This window comes from Panthera leo, chromosome B3 (assembly GCF_018350215.1).
Source record: "Panthera leo isolate Ple1 chromosome B3, P.leo_Ple1_pat1.1, whole genome shotgun sequence".
NCBI lineage: Eukaryota > Metazoa > Chordata > Mammalia > Carnivora > Felidae > Panthera > Panthera leo.
The window spans coordinates 141,594,037-141,613,371 of record NC_056684.1 but is presented as its reverse complement, the minus strand read 5'-3'; the positions used below and the strand labels follow the sequence as shown (position 1 = coordinate 141,613,371).

Below are 19,335 nucleotides of genomic sequence, written 5' to 3'. Positions count from 1 at the left end.
GTTGCTGGATCTTCTGATTTGGAAAGTTTCTTGGGGTCTTAGTGGGAGTTTGAGAAGTGAACCTTCTGTTTTGGTCTGGGGTCTCCCCACTCTGCCCTGAGTTAATAGTAGGAAAGGTGAGGCCACGCGAAGGTGCAGTGAAGGATTCCGTGGCTCCTTGAGGCAAGAACGTGGAAGGGCCTGAGGCGCCCGGGTGGCTCAGAAGGTTAAACATCCCAACTTCAGCTCCGGTCATGATCTCGCAGGTTTTGAGCTCAAGCCCCACATGGGGCTCTGTGTTGCCCGCTCAGAGCCTGGAGCCGGCTTCGGATTCTGTGTCTCCTTCTCTCTCTGCCCCTCACCCACTCCCGCTCTGTCTCTCTCTCTCAAAAAATAAACATTAAAAAAAAAAAAAAAAAAAAGAACATGGAAGGCCCTGCCAGCAAGGGCAGGCTGTTCTACCACTGGGAAGGTCAGACCGAAAGTCATCAGAATCAAAAGGGGAAACCATGGACAGACGAAGCTATTCTCAAGCCCTCGGGAGCATGGACTGTCACGTCTCTCCACTCTCTTCCAAAAGAACCCTTGGTCCTTGGTCCCAGAGAAAATGCTTTTTTTTTTTTAAGTTTATTTATTGATTTTGAGAGAAGAGAGAGCATGAACAGGGGAGGGACGGAGAGAGAGAGAGAAAGAGAATCCTAAGCAGGCTCCACACTGTCAGCGCAGAGCCCGATGTGGGGCTCGAACTCATGAACTGTGAGATCAAGACCTGACTGAAATCAAGTGGGATGCTTAACCGACTAAGCCACCCAGGTGCCCTGGAAAACTCTTTAAAAAAAAAAAAATTTTTTTAATGTTTATTTTTGAGAGAGAGAGAGAGAGAGACAGAGCGTGAGCAGGGGAGGGGCAGAGAGAGAGGGAGACACAGAATGTGAAGCAGGCTCCAGGCTCTGAGCCGTCGTCACAGAGCCCAACGCGGGGCTCGAACCCACGTACTGTGAGATCATGACCTGAGCCGAAGTCAGGTGCTTAGCCGACTGAGCCACCCAGGCGCCCCAGGAAAACTCTGTTTTAGGAAGGAACGTGTGTGTCAAACCTGGGTCTCCAGGGCTGGGGGAGAGACCTCGGGCACAGCCCCAGCTCTGCCCGTGACTCTGTGTGTGACCTGCGGTCCCCTCCCCTCACCGGGCCTCAGTTCTGTCATCTGTAAAATGACACTGTTTCACGGTGCCCAAGGTTCTCTCCAGGTCCCCACTCCTCGGCCTGCCTGGGCCTCAACCATCTGCCTCCCACACCAGCAGCGGCTTTGAGGAGGGAGCTTTTCTCAAAAGTTCACTTCCCCGGTGGCTGGATCCCCTCAGCTTGGGGTCCTTGTTTCAGGTGTTCCTAGAGCCCTGCGGTCCCAGAAGAGCGGGAGACGTTTGTGGTATGTTCAAAGAGAACGGGGTGCAGTGTGACAGAAGAGTGCTGGCCCTGGGGACGAAAGATGCAGCAGGGCTGGGGGAAGCCGGGAGCAAAGAGGCTGCATTCACGGGACACCTGCGAGTGTCTCGGGCAGGAAGCGTGTCTGGCACTCCTCCGACAACCGATGTGCTACTGTACCCATTTTGCAGATGGAGTGACTCGTGCCAGGCAGTGGAGTAGAAATGGGAGCCAAGCGGAAACAGCACACCCAGAGAGCACGGAAGCTCCCTGCCCCGTCCCCCCACCTTGTCCTGTGCTCTCCCCGTCGGGTCCTCCCCGAGTTACACCCTTTCTATTAGGCCTGTTCTCTCGTAAGTAAAACCTTTTCCTGAGTTCTGTGAGCCACTCTTGAAAACTAATCAAACCCGGGGAGGGGGGTAGTTGCCTGTTGGCCAGACGCACAGGTGACAACCTGGGCTCGACTGGCATCAGAAGTGAGCGGCGGGCCGCCTCGCGGGACTGAGGCTTAGCCTGCGGGGTCTGACGCCATCTCCCGGTAGACGGTGTCGGGACCGAGTTAAGCTGCAGGGCTCCCTGCTAGCATCGCAGAACCGCTTAGCTGTGGAAACCACACACCGCTGTGTCAGAAGTGAAGGACTGCGGGCAGAGGAGACACGAAGGAGTAAGACAGGAGTGGCCTTCCTTCAACCAAACGGACATTCTTCCCGCTATGCCATGTGGCTCCTACCACACCTCCTGGTGTCCGGATGAGGAGAGGGGAGGGTGCTAATCCAGCTTCTCCTACTGACTGGCCAAGTGCTTGCTCCTTAGGGCCCTCTGGGGCTCAGTTTCCTCGGCTGTAAGATGGGCACAGACATGGCGCTCTCTCCCTGGCCGGCCCTGCCACGTGACAATCAAATGAGACCGGCAGATGTGATCAAGAAGGAGACTGAATTTTGGGGCGCCTGGGTGGCTCAGTCGGTCGAGCGGCCGACTTCGGCTCAGGTCATGATCTCGCGGTCCGTGAGTTCGAGCCCCGCGTCGGGCTCTGTGCTGACAGCCCGGAGCCTGGAGCCTGCTTCAGATTCTCTCTCCGACCCTCCCCTGTTCATGCTCTGTCTCTCTCTGCCTCAAAGATAAATAAACATTAAAACAGAATAAAAATAAATTAAAAAAAAAAGAGACTGATTTTTACAGAACTTCTGGCCCATCCATCCAGCCTCAATGGCCTCTTTGTATTATAAACTTTTTATAACTCCCTGGTATCTAAAGTGAAAGTCATAGACTATATAACACACCTACATAAATTAGAAAAGAAGTAACGCCTCCGGCGTACTCTAAGGGAGAGAGAGAGGAGGAAGCCAGAGTAAGGTTCACACAGCAGGATGTTAAAGCACAGACGTGGCCCCGCCGGCCAGACGCTTACACCTGCCCACAGACTCACGGTGGCAAAGGGGAGCTGCGTGCATGGCGGGCAATCTCACAAGTGACAGTGTTTCCAAAGCAGAAAGCAATTCTTGGTGACGCTACAGACAAACCAAAGCACGTTTTCTTTGGAAGTGGGTGGTAGTTGCATTCCTGGAGAATCCAGCACACGTTAAACCTGGGTGAGGGAAAAAGGGGCACTTTTTCTTAAAACAGAGCTAAGTTCTGACTCAGATCCTTGCGTTTTCTTACCTCCATGTGCTCGGAGGGACACGTACAAGCGATCCTCGTGTAGGACCCGCCTTGTCACCACAAGCCGTGCAGCCCTCCCCACCCCTGCCCACCGAGCCAGTCTCTCCGCTGTCCTCCTCGCGTGCTGAGAGGCACACGGGTCACCCACCTTACAGACGGAGACATCCGGGCCCAGAGGAGGGAAGTGATGGGGCCGCACGCCGGTAAGTGTCACGCCAGGCCCAGTACCACGGCCTCTCGGTCCCTGAGCAGATCGCAGCTCACCCATCACCACACAGAGGGGGCTGCGATCGGCCACTAGCTGGTGAGAGACCTCGGGGGACAACCGACACTCCATGCTTCACACGTGATCTCCACAGAGATCACTGAGCCTCACCGAGGCCACACAGCGAATGGCGGAACCGGGACCGGAGCCAGGCCTCCTGAGTCCCAGCCCAGAAGAACACAACCTGGGGACTCTGTCCCTCGCAGAAGGCGGACTCCCTGAGCTCTAGCTGTGTGTCCCTCCCACCCCGCCTGAGTTCCGGGGGGAGCGGTGACTGAGGCGGGGTGCGTGTGCAGGGCCAGGATGCTGGTGCGGCTGCCCAAGCAGGAGGCAGTGGGCGTGGCAGCAGGTAGGAGGCTGGGCTGCAGCACGGCCCACGGAGGGCTGGGCTCTCCAGAGCCCGGGGCTCCCCCGCGTCTGCATCTCCCCTCAGCCACAAGAGCAGCTCCACGGTCAAATCGGAGTTCTGGGGAAAAACCTAAACTGAGTATCTCTAAGATCCTTCTCATCTTTAAGCTTATTTCTAAGTACAGATAAATATAAGCTCAATGAGGGAGCAAGGTACCCACCTGTGTGGTTTTTCCAAGGGAACAGCCACCCTGCTTTCCCAGGGAACTGCTGTGAATCATTCAGGGAGATGCTCTCTCCGCCGAGCACCTGACTCCCAAAGCACAGGGTAAAGATCGTAACTGTTCCTGTTCCCGTTTCTATTACTTTCAACGCACAGGTACTTCACCTCACCATAACGGGAGCTTCGCAAGGTTATGAGAAGCTGTCCACGAGAAAGGGGAAAAAAGGGAGGCGAGAGCCACAGGGGACTAGACCCTGCAGCGGCCCGGAGCACTGTCCCTCGCTGGCGGCACGGCTGTTCTGCAGACACGCACCTGCTGCCGGGGCAGGCGGCATCACGTCCCCCGGGGTTTTCACAACCAAACCAAGAGGTCAGCTCCTCAGTCAGGAGCCGCGACAACTGGGAAATAGCTCACAGTCCGGGACAGAGCCATCAGCATGAACAAATAGGAGAAAAGCAGCACCAAAGTCAGGGATCTGATCAACAGCGAGAAGTAACGACCGAGAGTTCGACAGGGAGGGAGGAGATTTAAACAACCACCACTGAACAAACAGGGGAACTTGAAGAGTAAAGTCCTCTGGGGCCGAGGAACGCAGAGGCTGATAACAGCCCCCGTGAAAAGATCACAGTGGGTTTCACAAGAGCGCACGTTTACGGGGCACGTACTGTGTGTTCTGGGCACTGTACAGGGATGAATGAGGGCAGCTAATCCAGGACGACTCGTGAGGCGTGGCGTAGGACAAACATCCACTCTTTGCAGTTCAGGAGGCTGCGCGCAGAGAGGTCAAGCAGCTTGCCCCCCCTCCCCACCCCCCGTGGACGTGTGTAACTCCCGTACCATTCACACGTCCGCAGCCCGCGGCACTCAGGGCCGTGGACCCCAGGCTGTGAACGCAGAGATGGGTAACAGGCGACCCCTGCTCTCAGGGCGGGGCAGTCGGGCACTTAGCGCTCCACAGCGTGTTGTGGGTGCCGTGAGTGCGGAAGCACCGAGAAGGTGCTGGGGTGCCCTGGGAACAGGGGCCTCTCACAGCAGCCAGGCTTGAGCATTACAGTCGGCAAGGGGAACGTGAACAGGGGAGCCCTGGGAGTACAGAAAGGGGGGTGCGAGGCCCAGATCGGGGAGGGGGCGTCGTGGTACACAGAAGTTCCAGGGAGAGGGAAAAAGGAAGCACACAGGAAGCACAAGGAAGGAGGAAGGAATAAAGAGGGGCCGGAGGAGGGAGCCAAGAAGGTAGAGGGGGCTTCTGAGAGGAGGGCTGAGCTGGACGGGCGGGGCAGGGAGAAGCAGAGACGGAAAGAAACGTCCTCAGGGAGGGAGCAACAGCTGAAAAATGTTGGCATCCGACTCCTGTGAGGTCTAGATTTGTCCTTGGCTATGTGCCCTTGTGCCGGCTGCATATTCTGTGAGAAGACCGCAGCTCATCGGAAGGCTCCCCGTGTGCCTTTCGTGTCACTTTTGGCATCCTTTCTTTTTAAAACTATTCCTGAGAAAATTTAAAATGGTACCTTTTCCAGCCTCCTCAAACCCCAGAGCCACGGAATCCCGCCTCTCTTGGTTTCAAAGCAGGGGCAGTAGGACGGCGGGATCCAGGAGCAGCAGACAGCAGGGAAAGACGCTGGGCAGATGTGCCCGGAAGTGGGGGAAGGCGTGAGAGGGGCCTGTGCTAACTGGGAAACCATCCCACCGGCCAGCTTCTGGAAGCATCTGGGCCTTTTAACTCTCAGACCTCCCTTCCCTCCTGTAAGAAGCCAGACGAAGGAACAGCCCAGGAATCTCTCTGTGACTGACCAGCATGATTCTAGACGCTGAACTTGAAGAAGTTCCTCGAGTGGAAGGAGAGGTGCAGAGAATGAAAGAGAACGCAAGAGAGGGCTTTCTTCCCTGGCTGTGCAGACACGAGGAACGATAACGATTCCTAAGATACGGATGGCGCAGACGCGACTTCGCCGCAGTCCGGTGGGGAGGGTGCACTTATTATCTATCACAAGCCTGTATCACTGTATAGGGATGAGGGCAGCTAATCCAGGACGACTTGTGAGGCGTGGCATAGGACAAACATCCACTCTTTGCAGTTCAGGAGGCTGTGCGCAGAGAGGTCACACCACATGAGGCCACACTGCCTCCGTTCATTTGCCGAAGGAAACGCAAGAGCCTTTTTGTCATTCGAGGACGCACACACTTTGGGAGCGGGAAGCCACACGGATGTGCTCAGCCTCAGCCACGCTGTCCCGCACCTAGGACACGCACTGATGCAAATAATGGAACCGTGAAATCCCCGACGAACGGAAGGGAAACGTCCACCCGTACTGGCTAACAGAAACGCAAACTGGAACGAGGCGTTTTCCCTTGTCTTGTGTTTACTAGGATCAGCAAGAGTGCGACTGTCCAGTCCTGGGGAAGGCTGGGGCAGAGGATGACTGTCATACGCGCCGGGTAGAGCATCAGCTAGTGCACTCATTCTGGGAGGCATTTTGGCAAAATATGCCCAAGCTCTAAAGATGTACACGTCGTCTGACTCAGAAATGTGCCCAAGAAGAAACCGGATGCACCTGCAAGATACCCAGCATACATACAAACACCCACGGGAACAAGAAGGCCCGCTGTTACCTGAAGGGGACAGCAGCAGAACGGTATCTCGTGGTGCATCTTCAAGGCACCCAATGCAATACTCTGGCCACCTGGATGGAGTGAAGATCTGACCATCTTGGCACAGAGTAACACTCAGACGACAGTGCTGGGTGAGAAAGGGTTACAGACTGTACATACAGACTATCTCTGAGGAAGCTATTGGCTCACTTAGGAACATAAAACGTCTGGAAGGATTTATGGAGCACTCCTCTCTGGGTTGTAGGATTACAGGCAACGTTTGTTTGCTTGTATTTTCTACCCTCTGTGATAACCAAGGACCGACTTGCTCAGTGACTGCATGATGAGGGATCCTGCCTCCCGGGTGTGCTGGGCCCTTCGAGGGGGGAAGAGAACATTCCTCTGTTCTGGTTTCTGCACAGCGTCTCGCCCACCCCTAGTGACGGTCACAGGGACGTGGTCCGTAAGCAGCAAACCAGAACTCAGTCCCGCCCGACACCGTACACAAAACTGCTAGGACGTACAGAGATCTTGATAGGTCCGTAGCCCTCCTTTCCCACATGGGGAAACCGAGGCCCATATAGAAGCATATAGGAGCAGTTGCCTATATAAGGCTACTGAGCTGTGAACTGCTATCTGTCGAGAGAATACACTGTCAGGGAGGGAAGCCGCACGGGGGCTGGGCTGGGCGTCCAAGCACAGCCTGTAAACATTACCCCCTGCCCGGAAGCTGGCTTTAACCAGGCAGTGGTGAGCTCCCCCTACAGACAGTGCACAGAGCGAGCCCGGGGGAGTGCTCCCTGGAGTCGATGGCAGCGACACAGGGGTCGCGACGATGCAGACTCACCCACGCAGGGGCCGTGTCTTCAGCTGTCCTCCCGCGCTGTGCGCACTGCCCAGCCCAAGCCCCTGCCGTCCCCAGCGCGGGACCACCTGCTGAGGCAGGGCCATGGAAAAAACACTGGATTTCTAGCCAGAAGCCCCAAACCTGTGTCTCAGTTCCACCGGTAGGTTCTGGCAGCCACGTTCCCCTTTGTAACGGCCCGTGTCTTCGCCTCCCCATCTGAATAAATGTGTGTAACAGTGACTGGCCTAACTACCTCCTGGTAACAGAAGCCGAAATATAAGCACGTGAGAGCGCAAGGAGGTACTTCCTTAGCCAGACAAGGTCTTTCTGCAGCGCTCACCCCCGAGGCTGTTTGATTAGTGGGAAGTTTCCTCGAGAAGGGCGGGGAAGGGGCACACGGGAGAGATGGCTAAAAAACGGAGCCTAGGCGTTTTAAAACAGAGTATAGACATTATTATTACTCTAACCATCATCTGTGTCCTCCAACTAGGCTGAAGAAGTGCCACTCTGAGTCCCGAACTTAGCACAGGCCCATCCTTGTCCATCACACCCTGTCGTGCAGACCGTATGGTCTGCGAGCCAGACTCTGTGAAGAACGGGGGCCAGCAACCTGCATGGACAACGGTGACCAGAGAGAGGCAGGAGCCTCCGTTTCCACCTACGGGGGTGAAACGGAGGAGTGCGCCTTCTCCGCACAGAAGACAGCCGTGCGCTAGGAACAGACAGCTCCTCCCGCCCCCCAAAACCACCTCCAGATGTCGCTTCCTGCAGAAAAAGCCCTGATAACCCAGTGATTGACTGCCCTTGTCCACAGAGACAATCCCCAAACCCAGAGATTGTGGGTCCCAAGGGAACCCTAAGCGAGCTCTGCGCCCCTGTCCTCCTCCAGAAACCGAAGCCACCAAGCTCCAGGCAATTATTTTATGTAACTTGCTAAATTAAGTTCCCTAGGCTGGCCTGAAGTTGACCAATGAGTATGTGAACGTCACTGCTGCAGACAGACCGATGCTGTGGGTACCAAGGAACAATGTTAATAGGTCTTCCAAGGGTCGAGTGCCCGACCGTCACTTTCGTGCAGGCATTAGGCAGCAAAAATACTACTGGGTTGGGCCCATTCTTTCTCTAGAATAATCTTAAGAATCCCAGCCCTAGTGGGCCTCACTAGGTGGTGAGGCAGGAAGCCGCAAAGAAAGAGCGTGGGCTGTGGCTCCCTGCCGGCCTTTAGCCACAGACGGTGCGGACTGCTGAGCGAGTGGGTCCCAGCTAATCCCCTGGTCGCTTTCCTCTCTGAGCCTCAGCTTGCGAACCCAGATGCCATCCGGGCCCTCGTCTCCCAGGGCTGGCGCGAGAGTCGGGTAAGAGGAGGGGGGTGAAGACCATTCACTACCCGGTCCTCAGCATCTACCGTTTGCTCTGACGGGTGACCTGTTTGGATGCAGGCCTCTCGTGTCCGCCCGGCTCTCGAGACCCTGGAGGGACCACACTAGCGTCTGCCCACGGACGAGGAGGCGGAGGTGGGAACCGCCGAACAGGACCCATCCCGGGCAGACACAGAGTCTTAGAAAAGGCCACGGGCCCCAGATGCCTACCAGAGAGGGAAGGAGGGGCAGGTGAGCGCTTACGAGGCACCAGACACGACAGCGGGCTCTTGAGCCCTCTCCACAGCTCCATGGCGGGACGCGTAACCTTACCTGACAAGGAAGGACGCCGAAGCTTACGGGAGATAACCACATTTCACAAGAACAAAAGGCAAAGAGCCAGTATTATTTGCACTCTTATCACATTCCAGGCCCTGGATGCTAAGTGCTTTATAAACACTTTCAAAATGAATCTTCGAAACCACCCTGGGAAGGAGGGTTTAGCGGAACAAAGACTTAATAGAAGATCTCACTGCCCCCGAACAAGTGCTTTTTCCGCTACCGCGAACCGCCTCCCACTGAGGGCGGGTAGGAAGGGACTGCCCGGCACACCGGGGATTTAACAGAAAACAGCACAATGTCTGGCAGCCGGAGGGCATCTGCAGTGGCTGCTGGTGTGGTAAGCGAGCTCTAAAAGGCTGAACCACGGAGAGGAGAAAGCGCGGAACCAGGTGGCAGGGCGCCCCGCGGCGACAAGGAACCAACGACAGAGGCGAGCGATTGCCTGGATGAGTCCCTCACGCAACGTCGAGGGAGAGAAATCAGGCACCAGGGACACGCTATATGAAATACACACATAGCGAAGTTCAAACACAGGCAAACCGCTCTGTCGTCTCAGAAGCTGACGTCCCCCCTGCCCTTGGTGGGGAGGGGGAGGGACAGGGTCTCTCTGGGGACCTGCGGGCGGGGGGGGGGGGGGGCAGGCACATACGCGTGTAAAAGCTCGCAGAGCGGCACACTTCCAGCTTCTGCGTGGTACCAGCAGGGGTCACACCGCAGGTGAAGGAGAAGCTAAAACCCTCCCGGCGCCACCAGATCTTCCACCAGAAGGTCACGCCTGCAGAAGCAGACGAACTGGGACAGGCCGCCACTTGTCACGGTGTGGGCTGTCAACGAGGCCACTCTCACCCGGTGACCCCACCCTCAGCCCAAGGCGGGCGGAGGAGCTCTGGGTTCCTCGTGGCCCTGCGTGAGCGACTTCCTCCCAACAGTCAGGGGCTCTCATCTGCCATCGAGGGTTGATTAGCTGACTTCCCTGTGACCAGGGTGAATGTAATAAAGATTTAATAAAGCAACGAGTAGTTTTTATTTAAAGTAAGCACTTGCCTTGCAAGGGCCAGTTGTCTGATTAAGTCAAAACTTTGTCTCTGCCCCTCGACATAGCCATCTGAACAGATCGAATGAAGCTTAGCGCTCACATCCTGGGGCAGATGAGGAGGTTCGGATCGGAAACCTTAAACCCGGCTCACTTCACCACGAAGCACGAGGCTCTTCGGTTTAGGAGAGAGCGCTCTGCGGGTATGATTCTGCGTATGACCCATGGGAACATACTCAAGACGTCTTGTTTACTCAAAGAAAATTCTCCTAGAGTTTAAATTGTGCCCCAAAGCTGCAATCTGTCGGGCCCAATGGATACATAGAAGCCATCTCCCCCTGGGTCTTAGGTACCAAGCCCCTCCAGTTCCCACCCCGGCTCCGCCAGCCGCCACAGTGGTCGTAACACCGACAAAAGCCAACACTGGGTGACGGATGTGTGTCAGGCGGCCTGCTAAGCATTTTAGACTCTGCGTTTAAATTTCAGAACCACCCCTAGAAGGTGCCCGGCCGGCTCAGTTAGTAGAGCGTGTGACTCCTGATCTCAGGTTTGTTAGCTCAAGCCCCACGTTGGGTGTGGAGCCTACTTAAAAAAATAAAATAAAATCAAGTCTAAAAACAACCTTTGTCACCCCCATCTGACAGATAAGGAAACTGAGGCACAGAAAATGAAGTGACCTGTCCAAGGCCCGTCCCTTAGCTAGAATGTGGCAGAGCCACGACTCACACTGAATGGCATGACCCTAAGCCCTGTTCGTGACTAGCAGGCTCTACCAAGGCTAAGATCTCTGGCAAAGGGCAAGACCGTACCCGTGGGCAGCCAGACACCCACGCCTTAGAAAGCTTCTGTCTTCCCTCGGAAGCTAACACTGCCAATTTCTAATAAAAGCCACAAGTGTTTTTGCCCTGCTTAGAGACTTATGCTGGCATCACCCGGCCCCGCTCCCTCCTCCAGGCCCCCGTTGACCCCAAGTACCAAGCCCGCCCATCGTCTTCCAGGTCTTTGGGACTCTTCATCATGTGTGCCCGAGGCCCCAGAAACCCTGCAGGGGGCTCTCCCCGCACACGCCAGGCGTTCAGGCCTGGATGCCCTCGTCGTCCCTCTGCCCGACATGCCTGCTCCTCCTCTGCCTCGTGAGCCCCCTCACCCTTCAGAACCGCAGCCCAGATTTCCGCCCTGTGCCCCCTGCATACCTGGCCCACGCCCGGGGAGAGCACGTATGAGGCACCACATTAGCAGTTTAGGGATGTACCTACTCCAAGTGCTAAGGGGAGGGGAAGGACGCCGCCTGCTCATTACTTACCTGTCCTGCCCAGCCAGTCCCTTATACTCAGTAAACATTTAGTAAAAGTTTATTGACCACAGGAATGAAGAATTCATGAATACATCATGTATTTGTTCCCTCCCATCTCTGCTCAAGACGTGCTCTAGAATACGGAAGTAAGATAATAAACATAAAACGTATCTGGACGCAGAACTTCAGGAACGCACCAACACAGAGCAACATAGCTCACAAAAGGCAAGAAGACGTGCCCGTCTTCCTCTCTTCCTTCCAACTGTTAACATCTTCATTGAAACATCTTTAAATCCGGCAGCAGGCCTCTCTGAGGACCCACACAGCATCAGCCTGACGCGGCGGCGGGGCTGGGACACCAGACAGCCAGTGCCGTGGGAGGGTGCGGGTTGGGGGGGGGGGTCTCCGCCCCAGGCCAAGGCAGAGTCCCGCTTACCTCCTTCCTGGGAATTCATGATGTTCAGGGCAAACAGCATGGCATTGGAGAACGTGGTCGCCTCTTCCTTACTCGCGAAGTTTAAGCCGTATACCTGGCGGGCATCTCGCCACTGGTGGAAGGTCGGCGTTGCCTGATTGTACTTCAGCCCTTTCACGATTGAATAATTGATCACAACCTGGGGGGGTGGGTGGGGAAGACAGAGAAATGCGTGTAAATAAATAAAAGGTAAGTGAGCTGGACACAGCAGCTCTGGGGCAAGGATAGTGTGTCCCCTGGGGCTACCAGGGGACACAGAAGCGGGGGTGGGGTGAGAAGAAGGGGACCGCGAGGCCAGGCAGCTTTCCAGTGTGATCTACGCAACGGCGAGGGTTTGAAAGCCAGCTGTTTCTTCTAGGTAAATAATTATGCTCCGGATGGGAGGCCGGAGCTGGGAGTCAGGTTCTCGGGGTCCAGGTGCCGGTCCTCGCTCACAGCCACACCCCCTACAGCGGTCACTTCTCTGGGGCTCAGTTTCTCCAATTATAAAATGGGGGTAGTAATGCTCTCCCAGCCTCGTGGGGCTACTGGGAAGGCCACGCTGCGATGCACGTCTTATCTAGATTTCTAGGCACAGAGACCCCCAAGGGCGAGAGCCTTCCGGCTCCTATCTCTGCCTCCCGTGTGCACAGTGTCTCGTACTTCGGCTGCATTAAGAAACGGGCTATCAGTTGAAAGGCTCAGTTAGAAAAGCGAAGGTGCCACACCAACGTACAGCATTGCTGATCCACTGGCAAACCTCGGCTGCCCGCGAGGAGCCAGCCAGGCCCAGCAGGGAAGGTGGAGAGCAGACGGGGGCAGAGCCCGGACCTTCAGGTGCCCGCAAGCAGCTGGGGGAGTCGCTCCGGGCCGGCCTGGCCTTGCAACTACTCTCTCAGACGCTTAATGGGGAAGTATTTCCAAGTTCTTCGAGGTGACCCGTAGCAAGTGTGGCTCGGGGAAGGCGGCGGGAGGCCCGGAACCGCTGTCTACCGCTCGTCACACGATCCGACCTCATGGAACTTAATAGTCACCCCTTTTCTGACCTGGAAAGTGGGAAGAGTGGACACGCCTACGGCATGGCAGCCTCATGGCGCGTCGCGAGGGTTAAATCCCGCGCGTGCGAGCACCGAGAGACAGCAAGCTCGCTGCAGACCAAAGTATGCAAGCAGAGCGTGGACGAGGCTGTGGGTGACGCCACGGGAAGGGTCTGCTTTAGGAGACATTCAGGACTGCTCAGCCTCCGCCGGCTCTGAGGCTCCAGGTTCTGTGATCTGAAGCTGGACCTAACCCCGTCTGCTGCCCCCGCGGGCCAGGGAGGCGAGCTCAGGAAAAGAGTCATAAACGCAAAGGGACGTGGCCAAGCCGCCCTGCTAGCGGGCTAGGCCCTAAGACGCGACCCCTGATTTATCACGCTCCTCGACGGCTCCATTCTGCCGCGCTTTGGGTAAGGTAAAGCCAGAGGACAGCAAATACGGGCACTATCCACAACAGCTTTTTTCCAAGTCTTAGCCAGGTGGAAGGTGGGCTTGGGGCATCCCACAGTGGAGGGGGAAGAGAGAGACAGAGAGCGAGCACGTGTGAGCTCAGGCGAGCTGAATCAGCTAAAGAAACAACTGTTTCACATTTTGGCACAAAGTTCCTGGGGTGGCTCTCTCTAGGGTTACCTCCAGATCACCAGAAAAAGGGCTGGAGGCTTTGTGGCATGCATGCATGAGAAGGGGCACAGTGACTTCTGGTTAACCATTCTTTTCTTCTGGAAGTTTATTTATTTTTGAGAGAGACACAGAGAGACACAGAGAGAGCCTACGTGAATGGGGACGGGCAGAGAGAGAGAGGGAGGGAGGGAGGGAGGCAGGGAGGGAGAGAGGGAATCCCAAGCGGGCTCCGCACTGTCAGCGCAGAGCCCCACGCGGGGCTTAAACCCATGAACCGTGAGATCGCGACCTGAGCTGAAATCCAAGAGTCAGACGCTTGGACTGAGCCACACAGGTGCCACCTCCCACCTTTTTTTTTTTTTTTTTTTTTTAAGTTTCTTTATTTTTGAGAGAGTGAGACAGAGAGAGTGAGAGCAAGAGAGTGCTGGTTAGCTGCTTTTAAGATGAGAGCACACTCACGGCGGCAGAGACCAGAGTGGGCTGGTAGGTCCTGTTCCTTTCTGCCGCGGGGAGTCCCTACCAGCAGTTCTGTGTTCAAGTGTCTCCGCTTTTGGGGCTGCACTTTTAGTGCTGAGAGCCAACCAGAGCAAGCCAGAGGGAAATGTTTTCGGTGGAAGGAGGTCTGGAAACCACATTACAGTCAAGAATGGTTGAGGGATCTTGAGGCAAGATGAGAGGAGGCTTTAGCGGGTCACAACGACCGCGCCTGGTCTGTTTTGGTAAATGTTCAGTGCAGACGTGAGAAGACTGAATATTCCACCTTCTATATTCTGCCTGTGGTTTCTATAAATGTAAATTAGGTCACATTGGTTTATAATGCTATTTTCTATCTCTACTTATTTCCGTCTGCTTGTTCAGTCGGTTTCTCGGAGGTCTGATTAGAAGCTTCAACTCTGCTTCTGGATTTGTCCATTTCTCTCTTTAGATCTGTCCGTTTTGCTTTATATGTTTTCTTTGCTATCTTAAAAAAATTTTTTTACATTTATTTTTGAGACAGAAAGCACAAGCTGGGGAGGGGCAGAGAGAGAGGCAGATGGGAACTGAGGCGGGCTCTGGGCTGTCAGCAGAGAGCCCGACGCGGGGTTCGAACTCCAGAGCGATGAGATCATCACTGAAGTCAGACGCTCAGCTGACTGAGCCACCTAGGCACCCCTGTATGTTTTGAAGATATATCATTAGATGTGTACAACTTTAGGATTGTTCTTTCTTCATTTTCCATTGACCTTTTTATCCTTAAAAAGGTCCTTGTTTACCTTTAGTAACACTTCTGGCCTTAAAGCCTATCGTACGTAACAGTAACACACTCACACCAGCCCCTCCTGGTCGGTGTTGGTAAGATTTGCCTTTTCCCACTCTTCCACTTCAGCCTGTGTCCTTATCAGCTTTATTTGCAAAATGATTCTCCGAGATCTGGAAGGACTGATCTGCTGACAGAGAAGGAAGGACAGCTGCTGACAGAGAAACTTATGTTAAAAGGTCCTACGTTGTTTTGTGCACGAGCCCACAGTTAGCAAGCTTGCGTGTTTATTCGGGGCACGGGTGTAGGACTGAGTGAGGGGGCCTTCTCTGTCTTCCAAGGGAAGACGAGCCTGCTTCTGAGGTCTCTGTGTACAAGCAGTCAAGGGCCCTTGACAAAAAAAAAAAAAAAAAAAAGACACTTAACGGTGGAAAGCAGTCTCCCTGACCCACACATTCACCTGGGTCTAAAAGCCACAGAACCCACAGGTTGGTCGCTCACCCAAATCTCTACCAAAGAAGGGGCGTCCTTCCCAGACTTCTTACCGAGCAGCCAGCCGGCCTGTGGGCTTGCAAAGCACCGCGTTCTGCCCTCTAACAGCGTGCATGGAAGAACGCATTTCCTGCCACGGAGCTCAAACCTTCATAACAGTGTCCACGCGGCATTCCTAGCCCCGTCTCGGGGGTCCACAGAAAAGCATGCCTTCTCCTCCACGCACAGTCCATGGGCGGTGTGGACACCGTGGCCCTGCCCCTTCGGCCTTCTCCTCTCCTGGCGACTCTCTCTTGCTCTCCCTTGAGCCGTCCCACGGTGCAGTGCTGCTGGCAGACCTGTGACCGTCCGGGCGCCCTCCCCTTACAGATCCCAGCCTGTGGCACTTGGGTTCCGTCCCGACATTCCGGGTGAAGTCTGACCGGCACATAGAGAGCGGGGCTATAAGCCCCCTTCTCCTGGACCCCTGGTATTAATTCAGCCTGACAGCTCGCTAACATTTTTGGTGCCATCACTCATTCTCAACTACAAACCTTTTGGTATTTCTTCACCTGTAATGTGAGACTCGGGCTAGCCCTCCGCTAACGATACTACAGTGTGCCCGTCCCTCTCGCCACAAACCATCACCTGGCTTTCTATCTGCTTACTGAGCAAAACAGGGGTGATAATTCATATACTGTTACCCTCTGGGGTTCCTGGGAGGCTGAAATAATAGACATGAAAAGTGCTGCATGAGCCATGCGGCGCATGAAATGTGCACGATATCCTGACTGGGTTATAAACCCAGGGATCTCTGCCTGTCCTGAAATGTTTGACCTCGTGCTCCATACGGACTGAAAACCAGATCTGTGGAAATCAATCTTTTCTCTGGAGGCGCAGAGGCGCCACTGTGGGCCAGGTTTCCTGCCACTTTCTCTAGAGCCTTGGCTACTAAGAACGCCTTTTCTGTTCCCAGGAACACAGCCGTCCATCTGGGGAAAGAGTGTCAACCACATTCCAGGAACCTGCCGCTTGAACACGCGATTCCAGGTGGAAGGCTGTGCCGGTAACTTCTCTGTCAGCCTCTGGGAGTCTCTCAGAGTCAACAGAGCCTTCGAATTTCTCTGGGACATCACTGAGGCCCGCCGCCAGTCCCTCCCCGCGTGGGGGAAAAGGTCACCTCCCAGAGGAGCCCCGACATGTGCTTCCTGCCGAGGCCCCGGAGAGCAAGGTGCGTGTTGGCTTCGGGGAGTCCCGTTCCGCGGCGCCCGGCCATTTCCAGCACACTGCGCTGTCTTCCTAGTGTGCCCGGAGGCCAATCAAGAGGTGGGAAGGGCACGGGAAACTTGTCCTAGTAAAAGCAATCACCCAGGGACCACCCACGGCGATTCAGGAACCGCACCGGGTAATGGGCCTTACGTCAAAGCCACGTAGCGGGGAGGTGCCGCCCTCCCAGCCGCCACCCAAGGGTGCTACGGAAACGTGGCAGATGTTTTTGGCGGTCGCCATGATTGGGGCTGTATATCCTGCGATACGTGGGACAGGGTACCTCTGAAAGGCGGAGCCAGAACCAATGAATTGGAAGAACAGGGAAGCAGCTTCTGGAAGATTTCTAGAAAAACCTTGCTAGCAGTAAGGCTCTTCGGCCAGGGAAAGTGATGCCTCTGAAGGTACCAAGAGCTCCAGGCTGGAACCTTTATGAGGGGTCCTGCGGTGGGGCTCTCCCTTTCAGCCACAAGAATCTGAAACTTAACAGGGCTGTTCTGGCCAAAGCAGAAACCCATTCAATAGGCAACATACTAAAAACAAGAGTCCTAAGTTTCTGTTCTTGGTTTTCCAATTGCTAACACGCGGATTCTTGCAGAGACAACAGCTAACCTGCTGCTCAGTTTAGCAAGGGCTTGGCCGACAAAGGGTGCCCGGAGACGTTATTTGGGTAGAGATTTTCATAAATGCTGAAACCACAGAAGTGTTAATTTCACTGCTAAAAATGTCCCTGTCGATCTCTGAGAGTTGAAGGAAGAACACTTGAAGTAGCAACCAGAGTCACTGTGGTTAAGCTACATCAAACCCTTCTTCCACATCTCTATTTTAGTCCGGGTCATAGCACACTACTCTGCCTGAGCTACGTGGGCACGACTACTCCTCACACACACAGGCGGACTGATCTCGTGTGTGTCTGCACAGACTCACCGGGCACACTCACGAGCCGCCTGGTCTGATGTGCCCGGGATGTGCTCTTAGGGACAGAAGTGATCTCAGACTCTTCGCATCACCTTGATATTCCTTCCAAAGCAACGCTCTGGGGGCCGAGGAACCAGACCTTTTCACAGCGTATCACTTATGGCCACGCAGGCGGAAAGTAACACTAGCACGGTCTGCAGTATCGTTTTCAGAGCCGTTTCACATCCGTTATTTTATTCTATGTTATGTTATATATGACAACAACACAGCGAGGAAGACAGAGTGGGGATGACCCTCTCTATAAGACAGATGTGAACAATGAAGTTCAGAACAGACAGTTTGCTCAAGGTCTCGTAGGAGAAGATGGGGGCAGAATGTGAACCCACATCTTCTGACTCCAAATTTTGATTTTATTTATGTATTTTTACCTATTTTCACTATATGTCTGTGTGATGGGGGGGGTGCATACGCCCTTGAGTATAACCTGTGGCCCCAAGCACTCACCTGCTGATCCTGAAGCTTGACCCCAACGACTCTGAAGGTGTTGCTGGCAGTGTTGTGGTAGATGTTGATCCGGCTGAACCCCTGCTGGCCAGCTTTGATTGGTACCCATTTCTTACTGGTGTCATCGTAGACCATCACGGAAGCCCGGGCTTGGCAGATACTCTGTTCACTGCAGACCAAGAGAAAACGTAAGCGTCAGCCTCAGCTGTAAGGGTTCTGGAAGCCGGCTTTCCCTTTTCGGAAACGGAGGCCGACCGCTCCTTGACACAAAGAAACTTCCAACTGTCAGGGCTTCCAACTGCCCCCGGAAGGGCTGTTTTCATTCTCCAAAGACCTCGAGGAGTAGAGAGGAAATACTGTGCCAACATTTCCCATAGCTTAGAAAAGACAGCCTTCCCTTCAGGGAAAAAGTGCTTGAATGAGACAAGAATTCCAACCACAACTGTCTACACCATTCCGGTCATGGTGTTAAATAAGACACTGCATTAAAAGCATCCAAGTGTCACAACGTAGGACGTAGCCATTCGTTGCCCCCATTTTGTAAATGTGCAAAGAGTGGCTCAGAGACTTGGAAACATTTACACAAATGCACACAGGTATTCGGAGACTAAATTTGGGATTTCCACCCAGTTCTTTTGACTGTAAAGCAGATGACACACATAATATTCTTCACAACATCTAACAAAAGGCTCAACGTCTGACATTATGATAGGGAAGCATCATACAAGCTCTGCGGACAACAACACGATTAGCTGACCTTCTGCAGAACAGAGTGATACAGATGACACTACAAGAGGGTCGTACCATACTTTGCTGAAGGCATTTCCCAAGCAACTTCGTCTGTTAAGAACATGACGGAAACCAGGAGAGCAGCACTAAAAGCCCCGGGAGAGAGAAAGTGGTCATCTACCAAGATCAGTGCACCACACACAGCTCCTGCTGGGGTGTTGAGAGGGAGGCTCTCTGAGCCCACTGGCCTCTTCACTGGCATATGAGCCCGATAATCTTGGATGCATAGTTTCTCGGTCTCTAGCACGCGAGAATTCCCAAACTGAAAAGGTAAGGCATGCTCGTTACGGGTAGGCACGCCCATAACAGTGAGGAGTGGCAGTTATCAGCAAAGGAGGGCATATAAATGCAATTTCAGAATTAGAAACAATATTTAAAGCCCAACAATTCGAGGCCAATATAGAAGGAGTTTGCATAATAACAGATAATCATAACGTTGAGACTAAGCAGTCTCAACAAGAAAAAGTCATGTGATGTCCACTTAAGGAGTCAGAGAAGCAAAGTATCTGAAAAAGATCCCTGCCCCAGCCCCAGTGGTTGGGTGACAAAATAGGGGTGTTTGGGGGCTGGCCCTCGGTTGACCTGGAAACCTCCACCTGGCCTACACAGTCAGTTCCTAAGTCTCCCAAAGAACTGGGCTTCCTCAGGACCCAGCTCCCCTGTGATTCAGACAGCAGG

General features: G+C 54.3%; 1 protein-coding gene across 1 annotated transcript in view; it reads right to left on the bottom strand.

Annotated features, from left to right (window-relative positions):
* EVL (Enah/Vasp-like) overlaps positions 1–19,335 on the bottom strand; it is a 149,893-nt gene that overhangs the window by 38,780 nt on the left and 91,778 nt on the right. Inside the window, 2 exon segments of the mRNA XM_042944259.1 lie at positions 11,797–11,974; positions 17,869–18,037. Of these exon segments, the coding sequence (XP_042800193.1) occupies positions 11,797–11,974; positions 17,869–18,037 (347 nt within the window).